This window comes from Cricetulus griseus, chromosome 7 (genome assembly GCF_003668045.3).
Source record: "Cricetulus griseus strain 17A/GY chromosome 7, alternate assembly CriGri-PICRH-1.0, whole genome shotgun sequence".
NCBI lineage: Eukaryota > Metazoa > Chordata > Mammalia > Rodentia > Cricetidae > Cricetulus > Cricetulus griseus.
In genome coordinates this window covers 89,329,268-89,346,336 of record NC_048600.1, presented here as the reverse complement: position 1 = coordinate 89,346,336, position 17,069 = coordinate 89,329,268, and the positions used below count along the sequence as shown (strand labels likewise).

At 49.2% G+C, this 17,069-nt stretch overlaps 2 protein-coding genes across 8 annotated transcripts in view; both read left to right on the top strand.

Moving 5' to 3' along the window:
• The window catches only part of Rph3al (rabphilin 3A like (without C2 domains)), a 142,018-nt gene that overhangs the window by 82,331 nt on the left and 42,618 nt on the right, over positions 1 to 17,069 (top strand). For 6 of the 7 annotated variants that reach the window (XM_027426718.2, XM_027426724.2, XM_035447491.1 and 3 more), the window contains one exon: positions 11,566 to 11,652. The exons of the other annotated variant lie outside the window; for it this stretch is intronic. In XM_027426718.2, coding sequence (XP_027282519.1) covers positions 11,566 to 11,652 — 87 coding nt within the window. The remainder of the gene's footprint in view (positions 1 to 11,565; positions 11,653 to 17,069) is intronic. 7 annotated transcript variants of the gene reach the window in all.
• Positions 5,174 to 5,491, top strand: LOC100760019 (cytochrome c oxidase subunit 7C, mitochondrial-like). Its single transcript, XM_035447492.1, has one exon. It carries the CDS (start codon positions 5,197 to 5,199, stop codon positions 5,380 to 5,382), a length of 186 nt encoding a protein of 61 aa, XP_035303383.1. The 5' UTR covers positions 5,174 to 5,196; the 3' UTR covers positions 5,383 to 5,491.

Here is a 17,069-nt window from a genome sequence, read left to right as displayed (position 1 = left end):
GGATCACATTCCTGTTGCGGCCATTGTCTGTCTGGGAAATTGATCTTCAACTTGTGTTCAGCTTATCCACTGTGTCCCCTGACCCCCTAAAAACAAGTGACATCTGTTTCTGAGCCTAGAAGCACCCTTCTTAATGTGCAGGCACTAGTGCTCAGGTAAGAGGCAAGGTTGGTTGGGAGGGGGCTGTACCCTTCACTTCCTAACCCCTGTGACCCAGAACCTGGACATCAATGCCATAATGTTGAGTTTGGTGCAAAGCACAGTTTACCCCACCCACCCACACACACACACACACACACACACACACACCAGCCCTCTCCACACACTTTCCCCAGTGCTGGATCAAATCAGGTATTTGTGCATGGTACTCTACCATTGACCTGAACCCCCAGTCCAAGCTCTTACTTTGGTATTACCCATCAGGGTCTAAGGGTCCCAGTCTAGTTCTGCCCTCTCCTCCATGTGGAAACTTGGCTGAGCAACCCAATGTCTCGTCTGGGACCTTCAGCTCCTCATCCGTGATTAAAGCCTCCCTGGAAGGGTTGTTGTGAAAGTCACTAAGATTAAATATGATAACGATAATGTATGCTGGGTGTTGAACGTGGCGCCAGGCATGGGATACATGCTCAATAAATGGTGGCTATTATTGTTAGGAGTTGTAACTCTGAGTAACCACATGGCAGGGGACAAGATTGATATGAGGCTGTTTCTCCACCCAGGCCTCCCCTCCCCTCACTGCCTCCAGGCCTGAAAGTGATTTCATTTACAAAGCTGAAACTGGGTTGAAGAGTGACTTGCTACAGCTGGTCCCCAGAGGTGACTGGCCTGAGCCTTAGTCCTCTGGTGATTCAGACAGGGTATGAGCAACTTAGGTCCGAACAGTTCTAAGTGCCTAGGCTGGCAAGTCATATGTAGAAGCAAGAAGTGGCCTTTGGGGCTGGAAGGAGCTGATGAGGCCTCCAGGAAGGCTTTACCTTAGCCAGGCTGGTTGGTTTTGGTACAGGGAGGGGCCCGGTACTATATACATCATGGCCCGAGGGAGTCTGGGAAGCTGGTTTTCAGGAATGCAGGGTGGCATGTTCCTGTGCATATATGTTGGTTTCCAGTCCTTGCTCACTCCTGGGAAGAGTCATTGCCATCGCTTGCCTCCCCTTCTATGCGTGCTGTGAGATTCAGGGACATCCACTTTGATGTTTAAAGCACACACACACACACACACACACACCACTGGCTCCTCACCAGGGATTACTGAGCCCTTATTCCTTCTGGGAGGCTCTAGATAAATATGGTTTAAACTGTAAACCCAAAATGGGGTCCCTTCCATATTCTTTTTCCATGCTATTTGAAATTTTAAAATATCATTGTTTCAAACCTGCCCCCTCACTGCATACCCCCTGATTCTCTGGCCCACCAGAAAGAGGACAGAATCCCTGTATTCAGTCTTCCAGTCTGGGATGGGATGAGGACCAGAAAGGGTTAAAAAGAGGGCTGCTGGGCACTGTCCTCAGTATCCATCCTGCCCAAGTCAGTTGGGGCCTCAGGTTGTTACAGAATCTTGATGTCCTGGTCAGATGTTCAACACAGAGCCACACAGGAACAGAAACAACCCGAAGCTGAATCTAGCCACAGCTTCTTCTTCTGGGCTATGTGGATAATAAAAAGCTGCACTGTTGCCTTTTCAAAGCGCCCCCCCCCCCTGCTGGGGACACCATGGTGACTGTGTGAGTGGCAGGTGGAGGGAGGGAGGCGGGTTTTGGAAGCCTAGCCCTAAAATCAGCAGGATGGTGTCTGTTCACCAGGAGAGGTGGGGGTGGAGGGGAGCTGGCACAGGTCTGGGGGTTGCAGTGCTCCCTACAGTATAGGTGGCTCAGATGGAGGTGGCCTGCCTGGCTGATCTCCTGCCTCAGAGGAGATGGGATTGAGGATCCCCAGTAGGACATCAGGCGAGGAAACCCTTCTACAGAACCTCTTCAACTGCCTCCGGGCTTCTGTCTTAGTCCAGGCAGTGATGGCTGTGTCCCTTTGGGCCCTGTTTGTGATAGTATTTGAAGGTGGTAAAGATAAGGTCTGGAATCTAGGTTCCCTTAGCCTTGTCCAATGCCTGAGCTATGTCCTGGTGAGTGAGAAGAGCTAGGCTGAGCCCTCTCCCATGAGAGGCTCGACCTTGTTAGTATCCATCTCTGAATGAGGTATGGGGTCTGGGGAGCCAGCCCTGCCTTAACAAGAGGTGGAGAAGGTGAACTTGGGTCCATGTAATAGGAAAAGCACCCTATCAGCTGAAGCCAAAACCAACGTCTATGTCTCAGAAAGAACAAAGTTCACATTCTTGCTCCCCGTGGCTAAATTATTCAGATTATCCCTTGTTTTTAAGACAGGATCCCAAATCCCTACTTCACAGAGATGCTATGAAAATTAAATGAGTCTACATAAAGCAGCGCCCTCCGTGCCTGGCGCAGTATAGGCCCCACATAAAGTGTTTAAGAATTTATAACATGTACATCAGTGTCTGAACTGTATGTGTTAAGTTGCTTGGCAGTGGAGCCTGGGGTCCTAGTACTGAATCTATGGCAACAGGCTGTTCTCAGCTCCTCTGCCTGACAAAGCTGGTGGTGCAGCTGCAGGCCCAGCTGGTAAGGACTTGAGGATCAAGCAAGGTTGAGCCTGCAATCAGTGGGGTTGATGACCCAGTGATACACCTGGCCTGGCTCTCCATTTGACCCAGTTGAAGAGTAAGCCAGTCTCCCGCTGCCAAGTGCTGTCAGCTTCACCCTGGCCTGCAGAAGTCCAGGTCTGATGAGGTAAAGGGCAAGTTTTCCCCAAGTGTTCAGTATAGACTTTGATGTTTTTCTAGACAGGGTTTCTCTATGTAGCCTTGGGTGTCCAGGAACTCGCTCTATAGACCAGGCTGGCCTCAAACTCAGAGATCTGCCTGCTTCTGCCTCCCAGGTGCTGAGATTAAAGGCATGCGCCACCACTGCCTGGGTCACATAGACTTCTTTTAAATAGGAATTCTGGGGTTAGGGATGTCATTAGTGATAGAGCACCTACCACTATAGCATGCGTGAGGTCCTGAGCTCCATCCACAACACAGAAGAGGGAGAGAGAGAGGAAGGGAGGGAGGAAGGGAGAGGAATTCTGTTTATCTTGATGTTGGGGACTGAACTCGGGCATCACACATGCTAGGTAAGTGCTCTGCCACTTAGCTGTAGCCCAAGCCCTAGACTTTGAGGGCTAGCAAAATGGCTCAGTAGATAAAGGCACTTGCCACCATGCCTGATGACCCAGGTTTGTTTTATAGAGCCCACATAGTAGAAGAAAAGAGTTGACTCCCACAAATTGTCCTCTGGTTTTCACACATGTGCTGGGTGGTTTGTGTATGCGTGCACGCACGTGCGCGCACACACACATACACACACACACACACACACACACACACACACACAATGTAAAATAGATTTTGAGTTAGCACTATTTGATTTACATTTTGGCTGATACCTTCCCAAAAGTCTTCTGTGTGTAGATAGACTTCTGAATCCATTACGCACACATACATATTTATACAGTAGCTTGCCTGCATCAGGCTATGCCAACTGTTTACAAGGTTTTTTTTTAACTTATTGTGTGTGTCATCCCATTTTGTTACCTATACAGCTTTGTCAGTATTTTTATCACCTTTCCTTTTACATCATCATCATTTTCATTGCTGGTATGGCTTTCCCCAAAGCAGTGTGATTTAGTCGTCTTTTGTGGCTTTGCTTTCAAGCATCAGGCACAGCATGTGGGATAAGTGGTGGCACAGTTGGGGGCTCACACTTCATGTGGCCTGTCCACGTGCTGAGACCACATTGTGTGGCTACTGCTTTCCCCTGCTTCATTGTGGTGTGTGGACAATCCTGCTGTATCAGGCTGGCCTGCAGCATAGCTCCTGCGTAGAAGAAGCAGTCTCATTCATCAGCTTCAACGCATTGGATCTTTTGAGAAATGACTGTGACCCACTTTTGTAACACTCTGTGTGTGTGTGTGTGTGTGTGTGTGTGTGTGTGTGTGTGTGTGTGTGTGCGTGCGCGCGCGTGTGGAGATGCATTTGTACCAATGTGTGTGGAGCATGTGTGTGGAGATCAGAGACCAATTAGGAATTGGCTCTCTTTTTCCACTGTGTGGGTCCTGGGAGTACAGAACTCGGGTCATCAGGCTTAGTAGCAAATGCCTTTACTTACCCAGCCACTGTATCATCGCATCCAAAGAGGTTTTCCTTATTTATAAACACCTCCATTTGGAAAGGGACCACCATGTCTTTTTGTCCTCTAAATGTCTAAAACGATGCTGTGTACACAATAATAATCACACTCTGAAGCACCAAATACTTTCAGTGAGCATCCTGAGTGGTTTGTACCTCCAGTCCCAGATGCTTTTGAGGCCAACATAGAAGGGATTTGGTTGCAGCCTGGGCAACCAAGCAAGACCTTATGTCTAAAAAAACAAATAAATACATGCTAGCTGTCCTTCCCATCATTTGGGCAGCACGGTTTAGGTTGCTTGGACCTCCTGGCATAGAGCCTCTGAAGTGAGTTCACCCTTTGGGTTGACCATGTGCCATGAGCATGACTCTCCATATGGTGAATGACAGTCCTTAGAGGCTCTGAGGTTCCAGGGTGTGTGGCCATTTTCCCCATTCCAAATGGTTCCAGACAGCTGTCCGGAGAGGAGGGCCCGCTCCTGGGTGGTTTCCTTTCCTTCCTGGCTCCCTCTAGCTCCTCACTCCAAGCAGCAGGGCAAGCACCCTGTGCAGTGCAGTGCAGTACAGTGGGATTGGTGTGTCATCTACCCAGTGGAAACCCACAGGGACCGAGGCAAAGGCACCAGGGTGTTGCTCTTCCCGGCATTGAGTGATTTTTTTAATTTTTAATTTAATTTTTATTTTTTTGAGACAGCGTCTTGTGTAGCCTGAGTTGTCTTACCATGTAGTTGAGGATGGTCCTAAAACCCCAATCCCCCTGCCTCTGCCTCCCAAGTGCTCTTAGCTGTGGTCTGGGAAGGGGGCATGTGGCATTGGCTTTCTGGGCATAACTGAAGTGAGCGAGCATTAAGAGGACATTTTGCGGTTATAGCAAGGTTGTGTAGAAAGCCGGGTGCGTTGCCGGGGCAGTTTCTTCCGCCTTCCAGCTCTGTGGGCCTCTCGGAGCCTCCTGCGGCGCCATGTTGGGCCAGAGTATCCGGAGAACCTCCGTGGTCCGTCGCAGCCACTATGAGGAGGGCCCGGGAAAGAATTTGCCATTTTCAGTGGAAAACAAGTGGTGGTTACTGGCTATGATGACTGTGTACTTTGGATCTGGATTTGCCGCTCCCTTCTTTATAGTAAGGCACCAACTACTCAAAAAATGAGGATATTTAATTCATTCCTCTAACAGAATGAAGATTGTTTAAGAGATGTGATCTGAAAATTGGATTAAACTCTTGAACTCTTATTACTAAATAAAATTGTAAATAAACTAATGAAAAATAATGCAAAAAAAAAAGAGGACATTTTGCAGGGAACACCAGATCCAGCCTCAGAACAGATATTATACACATAGGCGGCCTACACCTATGGGAGTGCTCTTGTGAGGTAAGATGGCCTGTGCCACCTACCTCAGCAACAGATGCTCTATGTCATTTCTTCTGAGGCTACCCTGCTGGATTCATGCTTCATCCCTTGAGAACAAAGCCTCCCCACAGCCCACAGTACCACCTCCTCTGGGGACTCCACACTGTGTGTGCCTTTCCCCTGTTTGACCTCCCCGGGTCCCCCTCATCAGCGCCATTGGCATGAAGCTTGTGCATGGACCTGGCTCATGCTGCCAAATGTGTGTTCCTGTGTCTTGCCTCCCAGCACTTTGGCATATTCTAAGGGAGACCACATCTTACCTTCTTGGTTGCAGGACTAAAGGGGGCTCCCATGTGTTCCTTCGTGTTTTCTGTAAATAGTCGTGATGGGCACTGGGACCAGTAAAGCAGGCAACTATAGACCTGGCCTGTGCCCCGTCTGACAGGGGTGTCTGGTGGGGGCAGTGGCAGCGGTGCATCTCACACAGCAGAGGACAGAAGCCTAACCTTGACGGAGGGAGGAAGAGGCAAGTGCCTGCCGTGGAGTTTCTACAGGGTAAGGCAGCAGAGATGCCTGCCTGGAAGAAGCAGAGCTTCTGCTCTAATCTAAAGGACACTTAGGCCAGTGAGGAAGACTGTGTGGTCACAGGCATCACAGTCAAGTCCACAGCATAGTAAGACCCCGGGGCAGAGGCAGAGCAAGGACTGGGCACTGAAGGAAGGCCAATGTGGCTGAAGTGCCGCAGACACTTCAGAGGCCAGTGTGGGAGAGGGGGTCCACCCCCTCAGCATGCAAAGGGGGGTGCTCTGCACTCAAGTGCAACAGGAACCCTCTGAAGGCCCTTATACTGGCGAGATAGGAGAAATGACATCTTACAGAGATAAGTTGGCTACGTGTCATGAACTGATTTGGGGACCCAGCTGGTATGGGGGACACTGCTATAGGGCCCATGGTGTAGGCTAGGCATGGTGGTGACAGTGTGGATCATTCGGAGGTGTTGGAGGGGAGCGTACAGGTTTAAAAGTCATTTGGAATTCCTGGGGAGGGACTACTGAGTGGGGGTAAAAGATGGGATGAGGGTGTGGTCTGGATTTGGGCTTTACTAAATATATCATTTATCGAGAAAGATGTGCTGGCAAGGGACTTCATCATGCATGCTGCTAAGAACCTTTCTTGGTCTTTACAATGGGGCACAGGTTGTCTGTTACCACTGATGTACGAAGAGGGAGGAAAAGTAGAGGTTAGACAAGTACAAAGTACAAGGCCACCTCCAAAGGGCAGTGCCTGCTTCTGGCGTGCCCAAAGCCTGTGTCCTATTGACTGGCCCCAGGTCGGCCCCTTCCCTGTGTCTATACAGGCTGGAACACGCATCTGTAAAGGGATACATGGATGGCTCAGCAAGAGTGACATGGGATGCGTAGTCTGAGGCTTAAGTGTTGTGGCCTCTGATCTGAGTCACGTGTGATTTCGTTATCCCATATGTGACTGCAGGCTGCAGGATTCATGAGGCAGCCAGGCCCCCAGAAGCCAGTGTTCCAATGCATATGGCAATGCTGCCCATGGGAAGCCCATCTAGGCAGGAAGCCAATGGCTTCCCCCAGGCCCAGGCTCCTCTTGCCAGTTGGAGAGGCTGGCTTACTCTTTCTTTCACAACCTTCCTTCCATTCGTTCTTTTTAAACACTGGCTGCTTAATTTTCTGTATTAGAATCTGAAAACAAAGACCAAACTCATAAAGGGAAATGGAAATGGCTCAGTATTTCCCCCTTGATCTGAGATTTACTAGAGCAGCAATTCTGTTTGAAGTGAAGCACATTATCTTTTGGTAGCCCTAGTCTCTAAGAAATACCCGGTTTCCCCTGCCAGCCAGGCATACTTCAAGTATGTGAATTTGCCCCAGCAATGCCTGGGATTCACTGTGACTTCCATAGGTGGCGGCTGTAGCTTGGCAATAGAGCTGTTCTCACATGGGTGGGTGTGTCCCATCCTGCCACATTTCTGATCCCCTAGAGAAAACTCTAAAAGGCAAAGGGTGGAAGAGACAGATTTCAAGAAAACCCTCACTGCCACCCTTTCTGCCTGAAGTAGGACCAGAGTGGCTATCGCTTCACCTGGCTTCCCCACAGTCCTGGTTGGAACCCAGGAGCAGACAGCATTGAGTTTTCTGCTGGAGAGACTGGGGAGTCCATACCCCAGGATGGATGGGCCACCCTCCCCTGTTTTCCTTCTCCTATACCTGACTAGAGCTCACCCTACTGTCTTCACTCAATGGAAGGTGACCACATAGCCATGTCTGTCTGCAGACTCTGTGTGTCCTAGGTCTGTGGGTGGAGACAGGACAGTTTTTGTGAGCTTTTCCCTTATTTTCTTCCCTGGACCTACAGCATGGATGCACCATTTATCAGATGGTTTAACAAGACATGTGCACCTCATCCTTCAAAACCCTGCTCAGGGGCCAGTGAGATGGCTTGGCTAATAAAGGCACTTGCCGCCAAGCCTGCTGCATTTGAGTTTGATCCCTGAAATCCACACAGTAGAAGTAGAGAACTCACTGTCCCTACAAGTTGTCCTCTGATCCCCACACACAATAAGTAAGTGTTAAAAATTTAAAAACAAATGCTCCACCTAATTGACCCCCCACCTCCCTCTTGGTGCATCTGAACCTCCTTCTACCTTGGTGAGTCGGCTCCCTTGAAAGCCCAAGCACTTCATAAGGTACACAGTACCACCTGGCCCTGCTTGTCCATGCATGTCTTCTAGGCTACGCTAGCATCCCATACACACTGGACATATGGATGAGCAAATTTTGCTAAGCAAACATTCTATCTCTGAGTCAATTCCCTGCTCCCTAATTTCATTTTAAATGGTCATCCATGGCTGCTAGACACTACAGCAAATGATGCAGAGCTTTAGGGGAATTATATAGGCTTTCAGAACAGGGTACAACAGGTGCCACTAATAACAACAGTGCTGGGCATCCGTTGAGTGCTTTTTCTATACCAGTGACTTTCCATATGAATCTTAGCTAACCCTCAAAGTGATGACTGGTGAACTCATCTTAGACATGAGAACATCTGAGGCTTGGACTGGCTTGGGTAGCCTACCCAAGAGTCTACCTGGGTGCTCACGCCGATTTGCCCCAATCAAAATCTATGTCCCAGCATCATGACCCACTGACTCTGCAGGAACCGGGAGCAGGGTTACAGGAACATCAAATTGGTGGCTGAGTGCTGGGTGGTGTAGGGTGGAGCATAGGTGACTCCAAGTATAACCAAGGGTTCCCAGGATGGAATAGCAGAGAAAGACCCAGTCCTGGTTGGAGGCTACTGTGGACTGAATATTTGTGTCCCCTAAGCCTATATTCTGATGCCCTCATGCAATAGGATACTTGGAGGTGAGGTCTTTGGAAATTATTAGAGTTAGAGGCAGTCACAGGGTTGGGCCATGTGATAGGACTGGGGTCCTCATAAAAGGAGAAAGAGGCCAGAGCTCTGTGCTCTATCACTTGGGAATACTCTAGAAAGCTGTCACCCATCTCCCTTCCCAGCATAATGGAAGAAGCCATGGAGCCATGGTGGCATTCGTCACATCAAACTGAGCTGATCTAGACAGGGCCTGAGGCTGCACTGTCCTCTCCCTAGGGACAGTGACCACTAGGCTTCCAGGGTACCAGTGGAGCTGCTAAGCTGAGAGAGAACAAAGGGCACAACCAGACTGGTCAAGAACCAGTCTTGGGTGGGGCATATGTGAGTGTGTCCCAGCTACACCCCTATCCCCAGTGAACCAGGACTCAGAATCAGTCTGTGCTGGGTCTCCGACAAGCTACTTAGACTCTTCAGTCACACCCCAAGTCCTTGCTGGAACAGAGCCAGCCGGCAATTGCCATGGATAGCATGTGGCACCTGGGGGAAGGGCCTGATTGCTCTGCTGAGCTCTGGACATCGATGCTGCCTGGCGGCTCTCAAGATGAGCCGTCTGCAGGGTCTCAGAGCCTCTGCTTCTCCATCTTCCCAGGGATCACATAACACACCTCCTCCACACTTTGTGGCTGGGGTGGCTGTACCTGACACACATAATTGCTCCTTAAATGGTGGTCATTCGTATTTTAATCACGCCTGATTTTCAAGAGCATGGTCTCACTCAACAGCCTTGGGGGAGGGCAAAGCCCTCTCTATTACAGGGTGAACTGGAAAGAAAGCAGCAGGAAACACTGGCCTCTCTGAGGCCTAGCCCAGAGATGGTGGTCTAGCACAATGGTTCTCAACCTATGGGTTGCAACCCATCTGGTGGATGAACGGCCCTTTCACTGGGGTTACCTAAGACCATCAGAAAACACAGTTTATATTACAATTCATAACATGGCAAAATTACAGTTATGAAGTAGCAATAAATTTTTACAGTGGGGGGGGTTGTCACCACAACATGAGGAACTGTATTAAAGGGGTCACAGCATTAGGAAGATTGAGAACCATTGGTCTAGGAGCTGAGCTGTCAATCCTTGGAGAAGCTTACTGTTCCTAGCCTGCAAAGATCCCAAAGCCAGGGCTGGCACTTAGGTAGTTGCCTCTCCCTTCAAAAGACCCTGAGAGCTGAGGGCACCACCAGGGAGCAGTCGCAGCTCTCTGAGGAGGCCTTGCCTTCATGTGCTTGACCACAAACACTGTAAACTCAGCACCTTCCTGAGAGCCAGTAAGGAACCTCTGTGCTTCCTGGGACCTGAGAGGGGACCTTCCTGGCAGCTTAGAGAGACAGGACCTTAGAGCAGATTCCATTTTGTTTAGAAAACCAGAGAGGTGACATTGGATGGTAGCCAATCCATGCCCCCACAAATGTGTCATAGCTTCCCTTCTGAGTGTGCTGGCTCCCGCCACTCCTGCCGAGCACAGGCTCAGCCATCCAATCAGGCTGGTGACACATGCTTGGAGAAGCCAAGTTGGTGACATTTCCCTCTCCATGGAGAGATGTGTCTCTTGCTCAGTTGGCAGCCTGCAGAAAAGGCCAAACAACAGATAGATCCTTCTCTCAGTGGAAACCCCCACCCTGTAGGGACAGGAGATCTGTACCCTCCCTTTTCCCCAACAAAAAGCCTCATTGCTGAATCACACACCCCTGGTAGGCTGAGAACCAACCTCAGCCCCAACAAATCCACCTCTGCCTCCCAGTGTTTATCCTGGCCTTCCCCACCATTACTTTTTGCTGTGTCTCTCAGGGAAGCAAAGTGTGTGTTTAGATGTTAGGATTTAAACAACTTAGCAGAAGAAAAAACACTTGAATCTGTAATCCGGCTATTTATGTCTGGAGGGAACAACAGGAGGGCTCCAGAGTCATTGCCCAACCAGTTCTTCTTTGCTACAGACCTTGGACAAGGTCTCCAGTCTCCGCACCCTCCTCTTTGCATTACCACTTTACTGATGAAGTCCTGGAACCCTTACATGAGAAACGTGACACCAGGCATGCGCTTAAGCTGTATTCATATTTCTCTCTATGGCTCCTAACCTGTCAGGCACACGTGGGAGTTTCTGGCCTTCTCCTAAGGGAGTGTGTTCTTTCTTTGGGAGAGGACCATATTTCCCGCCCACATCTGCAGGTAGCCACAGTCCCCGTGTAGGAAGACAGAACCTTCATCCGTCTTGTTTGCCTGGATCCTCCCCAGGTATTAGGCATTTGATTGATTTCCAGTTCTTTGCTGCTGAACATGATGGCATTATGGAGATCTGCCAGCCGATTTTGATGTGGTCCCCTCACAGAACAGAATTATGGGATGCACAATCAGTAAAATGGAGATCCGTCAGTGAGACAACTACATTATAAAGGCATCCAAAGTTTGCTAGGTTAACTGTGCTTTGAGGAGCCCTGCCCTAAGCTCAAAGCAAACGATACTCTTAGAAGATGTCGGAATATCCCTTGGGGACCACTGCCATGGCCCCACAGCCCAGGAGGAAGCAGCCAAAATATTGACACATATGTGTCCTCTCTCTTGTAGAAAGTCTGCACCAAATGCGGGATCGAGGCCTCCCCCGGCCAGAAGCGGCCCCTGTGGCTGTGTAAGATCTGCAGTGAGCAAAGAGAGGTAGGGGTCCTGAGGTGGGCTGGACTTGGGTGGGGTAGGGTCCACTTGCATTGGGTGCTGGCAGAACATCTCCAGAGGGAAGGTACTGAGGAGGACCACCCCGGCTGTCCAGGGAAGGTCCCCAGGAGGACTGCCCAGGATGTCTAGGGGAAAAGAGTGGGAAAGAAAACCTGCTGGCCTGCCCACCCCTCACCCATGTAGAGGTGAGATTCATCCCTGCTCTTGCGGCTTTGGGGGCCTATGGTTTCCATAGATAGTCTCCCTGTAAGCATGTGTACATGTGGCATTTGTAATTACCTGAGTTGAATGTCCTCTGAACATGTGGCACTATACTATACTAAACTGCTTACGTATGTCCATTCCTTTCCCCTTTCGAATCCCTCTCTGGTGGGTATCATTTCCCCCCCCCCCCCCGCTTTGCCCGACGGAGAAACACCTGAGGCCAGATAAGCCACCCGTGAGGTAGATGGGCTGGCAATTGAGTGCAGCCATGGTGCTACCACCCAGTCCTTTCTGTTGCCAGTGTTCTGTGGGTCCAGCTTGACCTCTTCCTGGGAAAGTAAGTCTTTCTGTGGGGGGAGTGATAAGGTCCCCAAGATGGTAGCAGATGTGTGGGGCTGAGAACTACTTCTCCCTCCCACAAACCAGGGTTTTCTCTCTGTCCAAGGTCAGAATGGAACCAGAGCAGGCCAAGGCTTCTGGGGAGGCAAAGGGAACTTTTAGCTTTCCAGAGATGGTTTTGCCTTTCTGGTTATTTTGCTTGGCACTTTTTGTCTGAGGGTCTATAAAAGGTCTGTTCTGGAAAATTCTACCGTCCTCGGATATCTCTATGCTGTTATTCCATCTTCCTCCTGGGCACCTTGTTTTAAAGCTCCCCAGTCCCTCCTCTATGCCTGTGGATTCTTGGGTGATTCCTTTCACTGGGTCCTTGGTTCCTTGGGGCAGAGCCAAGCATCCAGGTGTGAGGTGAGCATGGGAACACCTCCCCGCCCGGCTGTGTGTGTAGTTGCCCACTCTCCTCCAAGGATGCTTTCTCTCACGTGTTCTTGCCTTGGGACTGGGTCCTGCTGTTTGCATCCCTCTCTCCCAGGTGAAAAACCCTCTCTCTGTAGCCTCATTTTTAGTGATTTGGCTGTGGTCCCCCATCTCTTATGGGAAGCTTTAAGTTCTTGTATCTAAGAAGACCAATCTCCCAGCTGTCTCCACCCACTGCTGGGCACTGAGCTCCTTAAACAGCGCATTTGGACACTCAAAATAGCAAGTAGCTAGGCGCAGCAGCACAGACCTATAACCCTGAGCACTCAGGAAGAGGCAGGAAGACCACAACTTGGAGGCTAGCCTAGACTACCTAGCAAAGATATATATATATATATATATAATATATATATATATATATATTATTTTTAAAAAAAAAAAGAGTAAGTAGTCTAGCCTCTGATCTACCGAGGTATGCATCTTGGTTTTGAGCACAGACTAGCTTACATGTTGTTTTTAACATATTTTCACCTATTGATGTTGTGAGTCTGGAAGACAGAGGTACAGTGCCTTGATATGTGAGCTGGCATTTAGGCCTCCCTGATGATGTTGGCCCTTCATGGAATGGCCGGGGAGCTGGGGGTTGTTGGTGTTAGCAAACTTAGGAAGTATACCTGCTGACTGTCTCATACTCCATAAGTGTTAGAGGCTGCCCCTTCCTCGAAGCCAAAGCTCCCTCTTTGAGCTGAAGTCTTTCTAGACTTCAAAGGATCCCTTTTAAAATATAGTTAAGTAGCCGGGCGGTGATGGTATACTACTTTAATCTCAGCAGGTGGGTCTCTGAGTTCAAGGCCAGCCAGAGCAAATAGAGAGACCCTGTCTGAGAGAGAGAGAGAGAGAGAGAGAGAGAGAGAGAGAGAGAGAGAGAGAAGCAAGAAGGAAGTTTCTCTAGTGTCTTCATGAAGAGGCACCTCTGGATAAAATAATGGTCACAGGTGAGCTGGGATGTTGGAGGTCAAGTTGCCACAAGGGAAAGAAAGTGCATGGGAGGAAAGGAAGGGTCCACCAGCTGGGTCAGCTCATCACAGTTACCTGCACATGCCTTAAGAGTCCTGAGTTCCTGGACAGACAGAGGGAGGGCCTCTTAGCCCAACCTAATCTCTAGGGTGTCCCAGTTCCAGAAAAGTCTAAAATAGCTTCAGATGAATTTTCTTATCTCTCCTAAGGCAAAGAATACGAGGCTGTGCTTTATGCTACCAACTTGTCCTTGAATTTTAGGAGCCGATAAAGCTTAGCAAGATCAAAAAGGTCCCCCTCTGTGGCTCCAGGCAGCATTGCTCGGACACTTGCTGCAGGTGGAGAGGGTCACGGACGGGGTTGTGAACATGTCCTTGGTTTATTATCTGTGGGTACCATGCCCACATGCTGGAGTCTGCTGTCTGCCATGGGCAGGGAGTGGGGGCAGGGCAATAGGTTTCCTGATGCCATTTTTTCTCTTCAACAAATATCTAATCATAAAAGGAGATAGAGAGAACGGACATTTAAACTGCCAAGCTCTGAGCACTGGGAGTAGCTGCTGTGGAGACTGTGATGGGAATTTGGAGTTCCGTCCCACACTGGAAGGCGAATCATGACAGAGGAACTGGGGCTCCTGATGGGCACTCTTGTGCCACTCTGCCTGGGCACTCTGATCTCCCTCTCCTCCTGGCTGGCTTCCATCAGCCCTGGCGGTAATTGCAAGTCATTTCTCTTGAGTGGGCCCAATGCTGGCTGAATGTTCTAGGGCGGGCAGCTTGGAGTTACTGTCTGTCTAATGCGCGTGAGCAGCAATGTGAATCTCAGTCTGCCAGATTACAGTTTAGCACCTCATGTATTCATTCACTTGGGCATTCGATGCATATTATTAAGCATCTTCTATGTGCCAGGTAAGACAGTTCTTATAATGAGAGAGAGAGAGAGAGAGAGAGAGAGAGAGAGAGAGAGAGAGAGAAGCCACAGACACAGCAGGAAGGTCCATTCTGTAACTTAGAGAAGTGATAATGTGATCCAGGGGAAATGGGGAAAGTGGGAGCAGTGGCCCCTGTAAAAATAGGGATCGCTGATAAAATGACCTTTGAGCAAAGATCTGAGGTTTACTCTGTGACTATGGAGGGAAAGCATTGCAGAGGGTGGAGGAGATGAAGTGTGTGCAAATGCCCTGAGGTGGGTGTGCGCCAAGTGGGGAGACCAGGGCAAAAGGAGCAGGGTGAAGGATGAGGAAGGGAGGTTAAAGATACAGAGGGGAGTCAGACTGTGGTAGTTTTGTGCTCTATTGGAGAGAGTTTGGCTGCTATAGTCAGGAAAATGGTGGGTCTTGGAGGATCTTGAGTATCAGACATGTTCTGACCTCTTTTAAGGGATACTCTGGTTATTTATTGTGTTGTATAAATTGTAGGTTGCAGTAGCAGAGTGTTTTGTTCTCCATTTTTAATATTGCTCTGGGTATCCAAGTTATCTCTTGGTAGCCTTGCAAGTGTTCATACTCACACACGCACGCACACACACACGCACACACTCATGTGCACAGGCACACATACAGACACACATGCACACAGATGGGGGACACGCGCCAGTTATGTTGGTAGCATATACCCGTGATCCCAGCACTTGGGAAATAGAGGCAGGGGGATCAGTATTGAAGGCCAGACAAGGCTTTATGAAGCTCTGTCTGGGAAAAAAAAAAAAGTAAAATTCATTTTACTGTTTTTTAACCAATTAATGTGAATAATTGAGGAATGCTGACAATATATAGAAACATATAAAGAAATACACACAAAATCATACCCTGACTCTCTGAAACAACCACTATTAATGTTTTGGCATGTTACTTCCAACCTCTTTGCTGGGTTTTTTTCCCCTCTAGTCTGTTGAAATGTTTAAATTAATTACTATTCTAAGTTACTTTACCATGTAATCAGAAACTGGAGATTCTCAATGGTGCTCTGTCTCAAATAGATGTCCCTCCAGTTTAGGACATGTGAGTTACATTTTGTTTTATCTCTTGGTTTGGGTTTTTGGGGACTGTCTCTCATGTAGCCCAGGCTAGCTTCACATTTCCTGTGTGACTGAGAGTAAGGATGATCCACCATTTAATTGGTTTCCATTTTTTTCCTCTGACTAGTAACTATGTATCGTTTGTCTACATGTCCTTGCAAGCTGAGACAGAACTCGGCTGCCACCCCCAATCCCCTCCCCCTCACCCCTCATTTCCCACCCTACCCCTTCCTGCTTGCAGCGTAGATTACAGCTCACAACAGATTCCTAGGCCCAGAAAGATGGCTCAGGGGATGACAGGGTGCCACACAGCTGGGACATGGCTATCCAGAATAGGCGATGCCTGAGAAAAAAAAAGCTGAATAAGCAGGGGAAAGTACCGGCAAAGTGGAAAAGGAACCAAATGACAACTGTTATTAAAGGATTAATAGTCTACGAAGTTCAACTGAACTCTAGCCATTCCTACAGCAGTAAACCTGGCAGTTCCCCAGAGGTGGCCACAGTGGTTGCCTTGTCCATTGTATATAGTTGTTGTTTTTTTGTTTTTAATTTCCTGGTTGGTACTTCCAAGCATCTCGCCAAATATCTCCTGTTTCAACTGTCACTTGAGATTCTCTTGCCTCAGCCTCCCAAGCCCTGGGGTTTCACATGTAAACTGAGTGGCTGTGTATCCCAGCCATCCCTCATGGGTCTCCAAATCCCCTGCACCCTGGCAAGATGCTCTCCTCCTGCCTTAGGCCTCTTGCGTGCTGGGTTTTAAAGAGGCACCCCTGCTCCAGCCCACCTGGTCTGTTCTCCAGGCTCTGTTTCCTGGGCCAGTCTTAATGGCTATCCATTTCCCCTGAAACCTGGCATGCACGTCCATGCAGTTTCCAGGTTTCCCGTGTATTGGTGTCAACAGAACGATCCCCACCCTGCTCACTTCTATGGCAGTTTTCCCAGGCTCAAGTTCCCCCTGTTCATTAGCCTCAGAGGCAGTGAACCCAACAGTTCAGGGTTGGAAACAACATAAAACCTCTCACAGTCCTCTCTCTGCTGGGAATTTTTCCCTGTGACACTCTGCATCTCAGAGGTGACATTTGTGATTCTCTGTGACCATTGGAAAGGGGCAGGGACCTAACAGGCAGCAGCCCACTCTGCACCATCTTTTTGGCACTCCTTGTTCCAACCCTCTCTGTTGTTCCCTGCGGGAGCCTGACTGAAGGAAGTCTACCTCCCAGATGCCGTCTACATGGCCAGCCTGGCTGTCTGGGAGTCTCTCATCTCTTGAGGATAGTGGCAGGACTGGAAGATAAAAGGATGGCTCTGTGTGCCACAGAGACTACTGCCTTGCTGAGCCAGGAAGGGTTTTACCCTGGCCCAGCAGGTGGGTAAGGCCTGGGTGTGACCTAAAGCACTTAATTCCTCTG

What these genes read in the sequence shown, in the direction of transcription:
- LOC100760019 (XM_035447492.1), top strand. Translation starts at nt 5,197, where the DNA reads ATGTTGGGCCAGAGTATCCGGAGAACCTCCGTGGTCCGTCGCAGCCAC.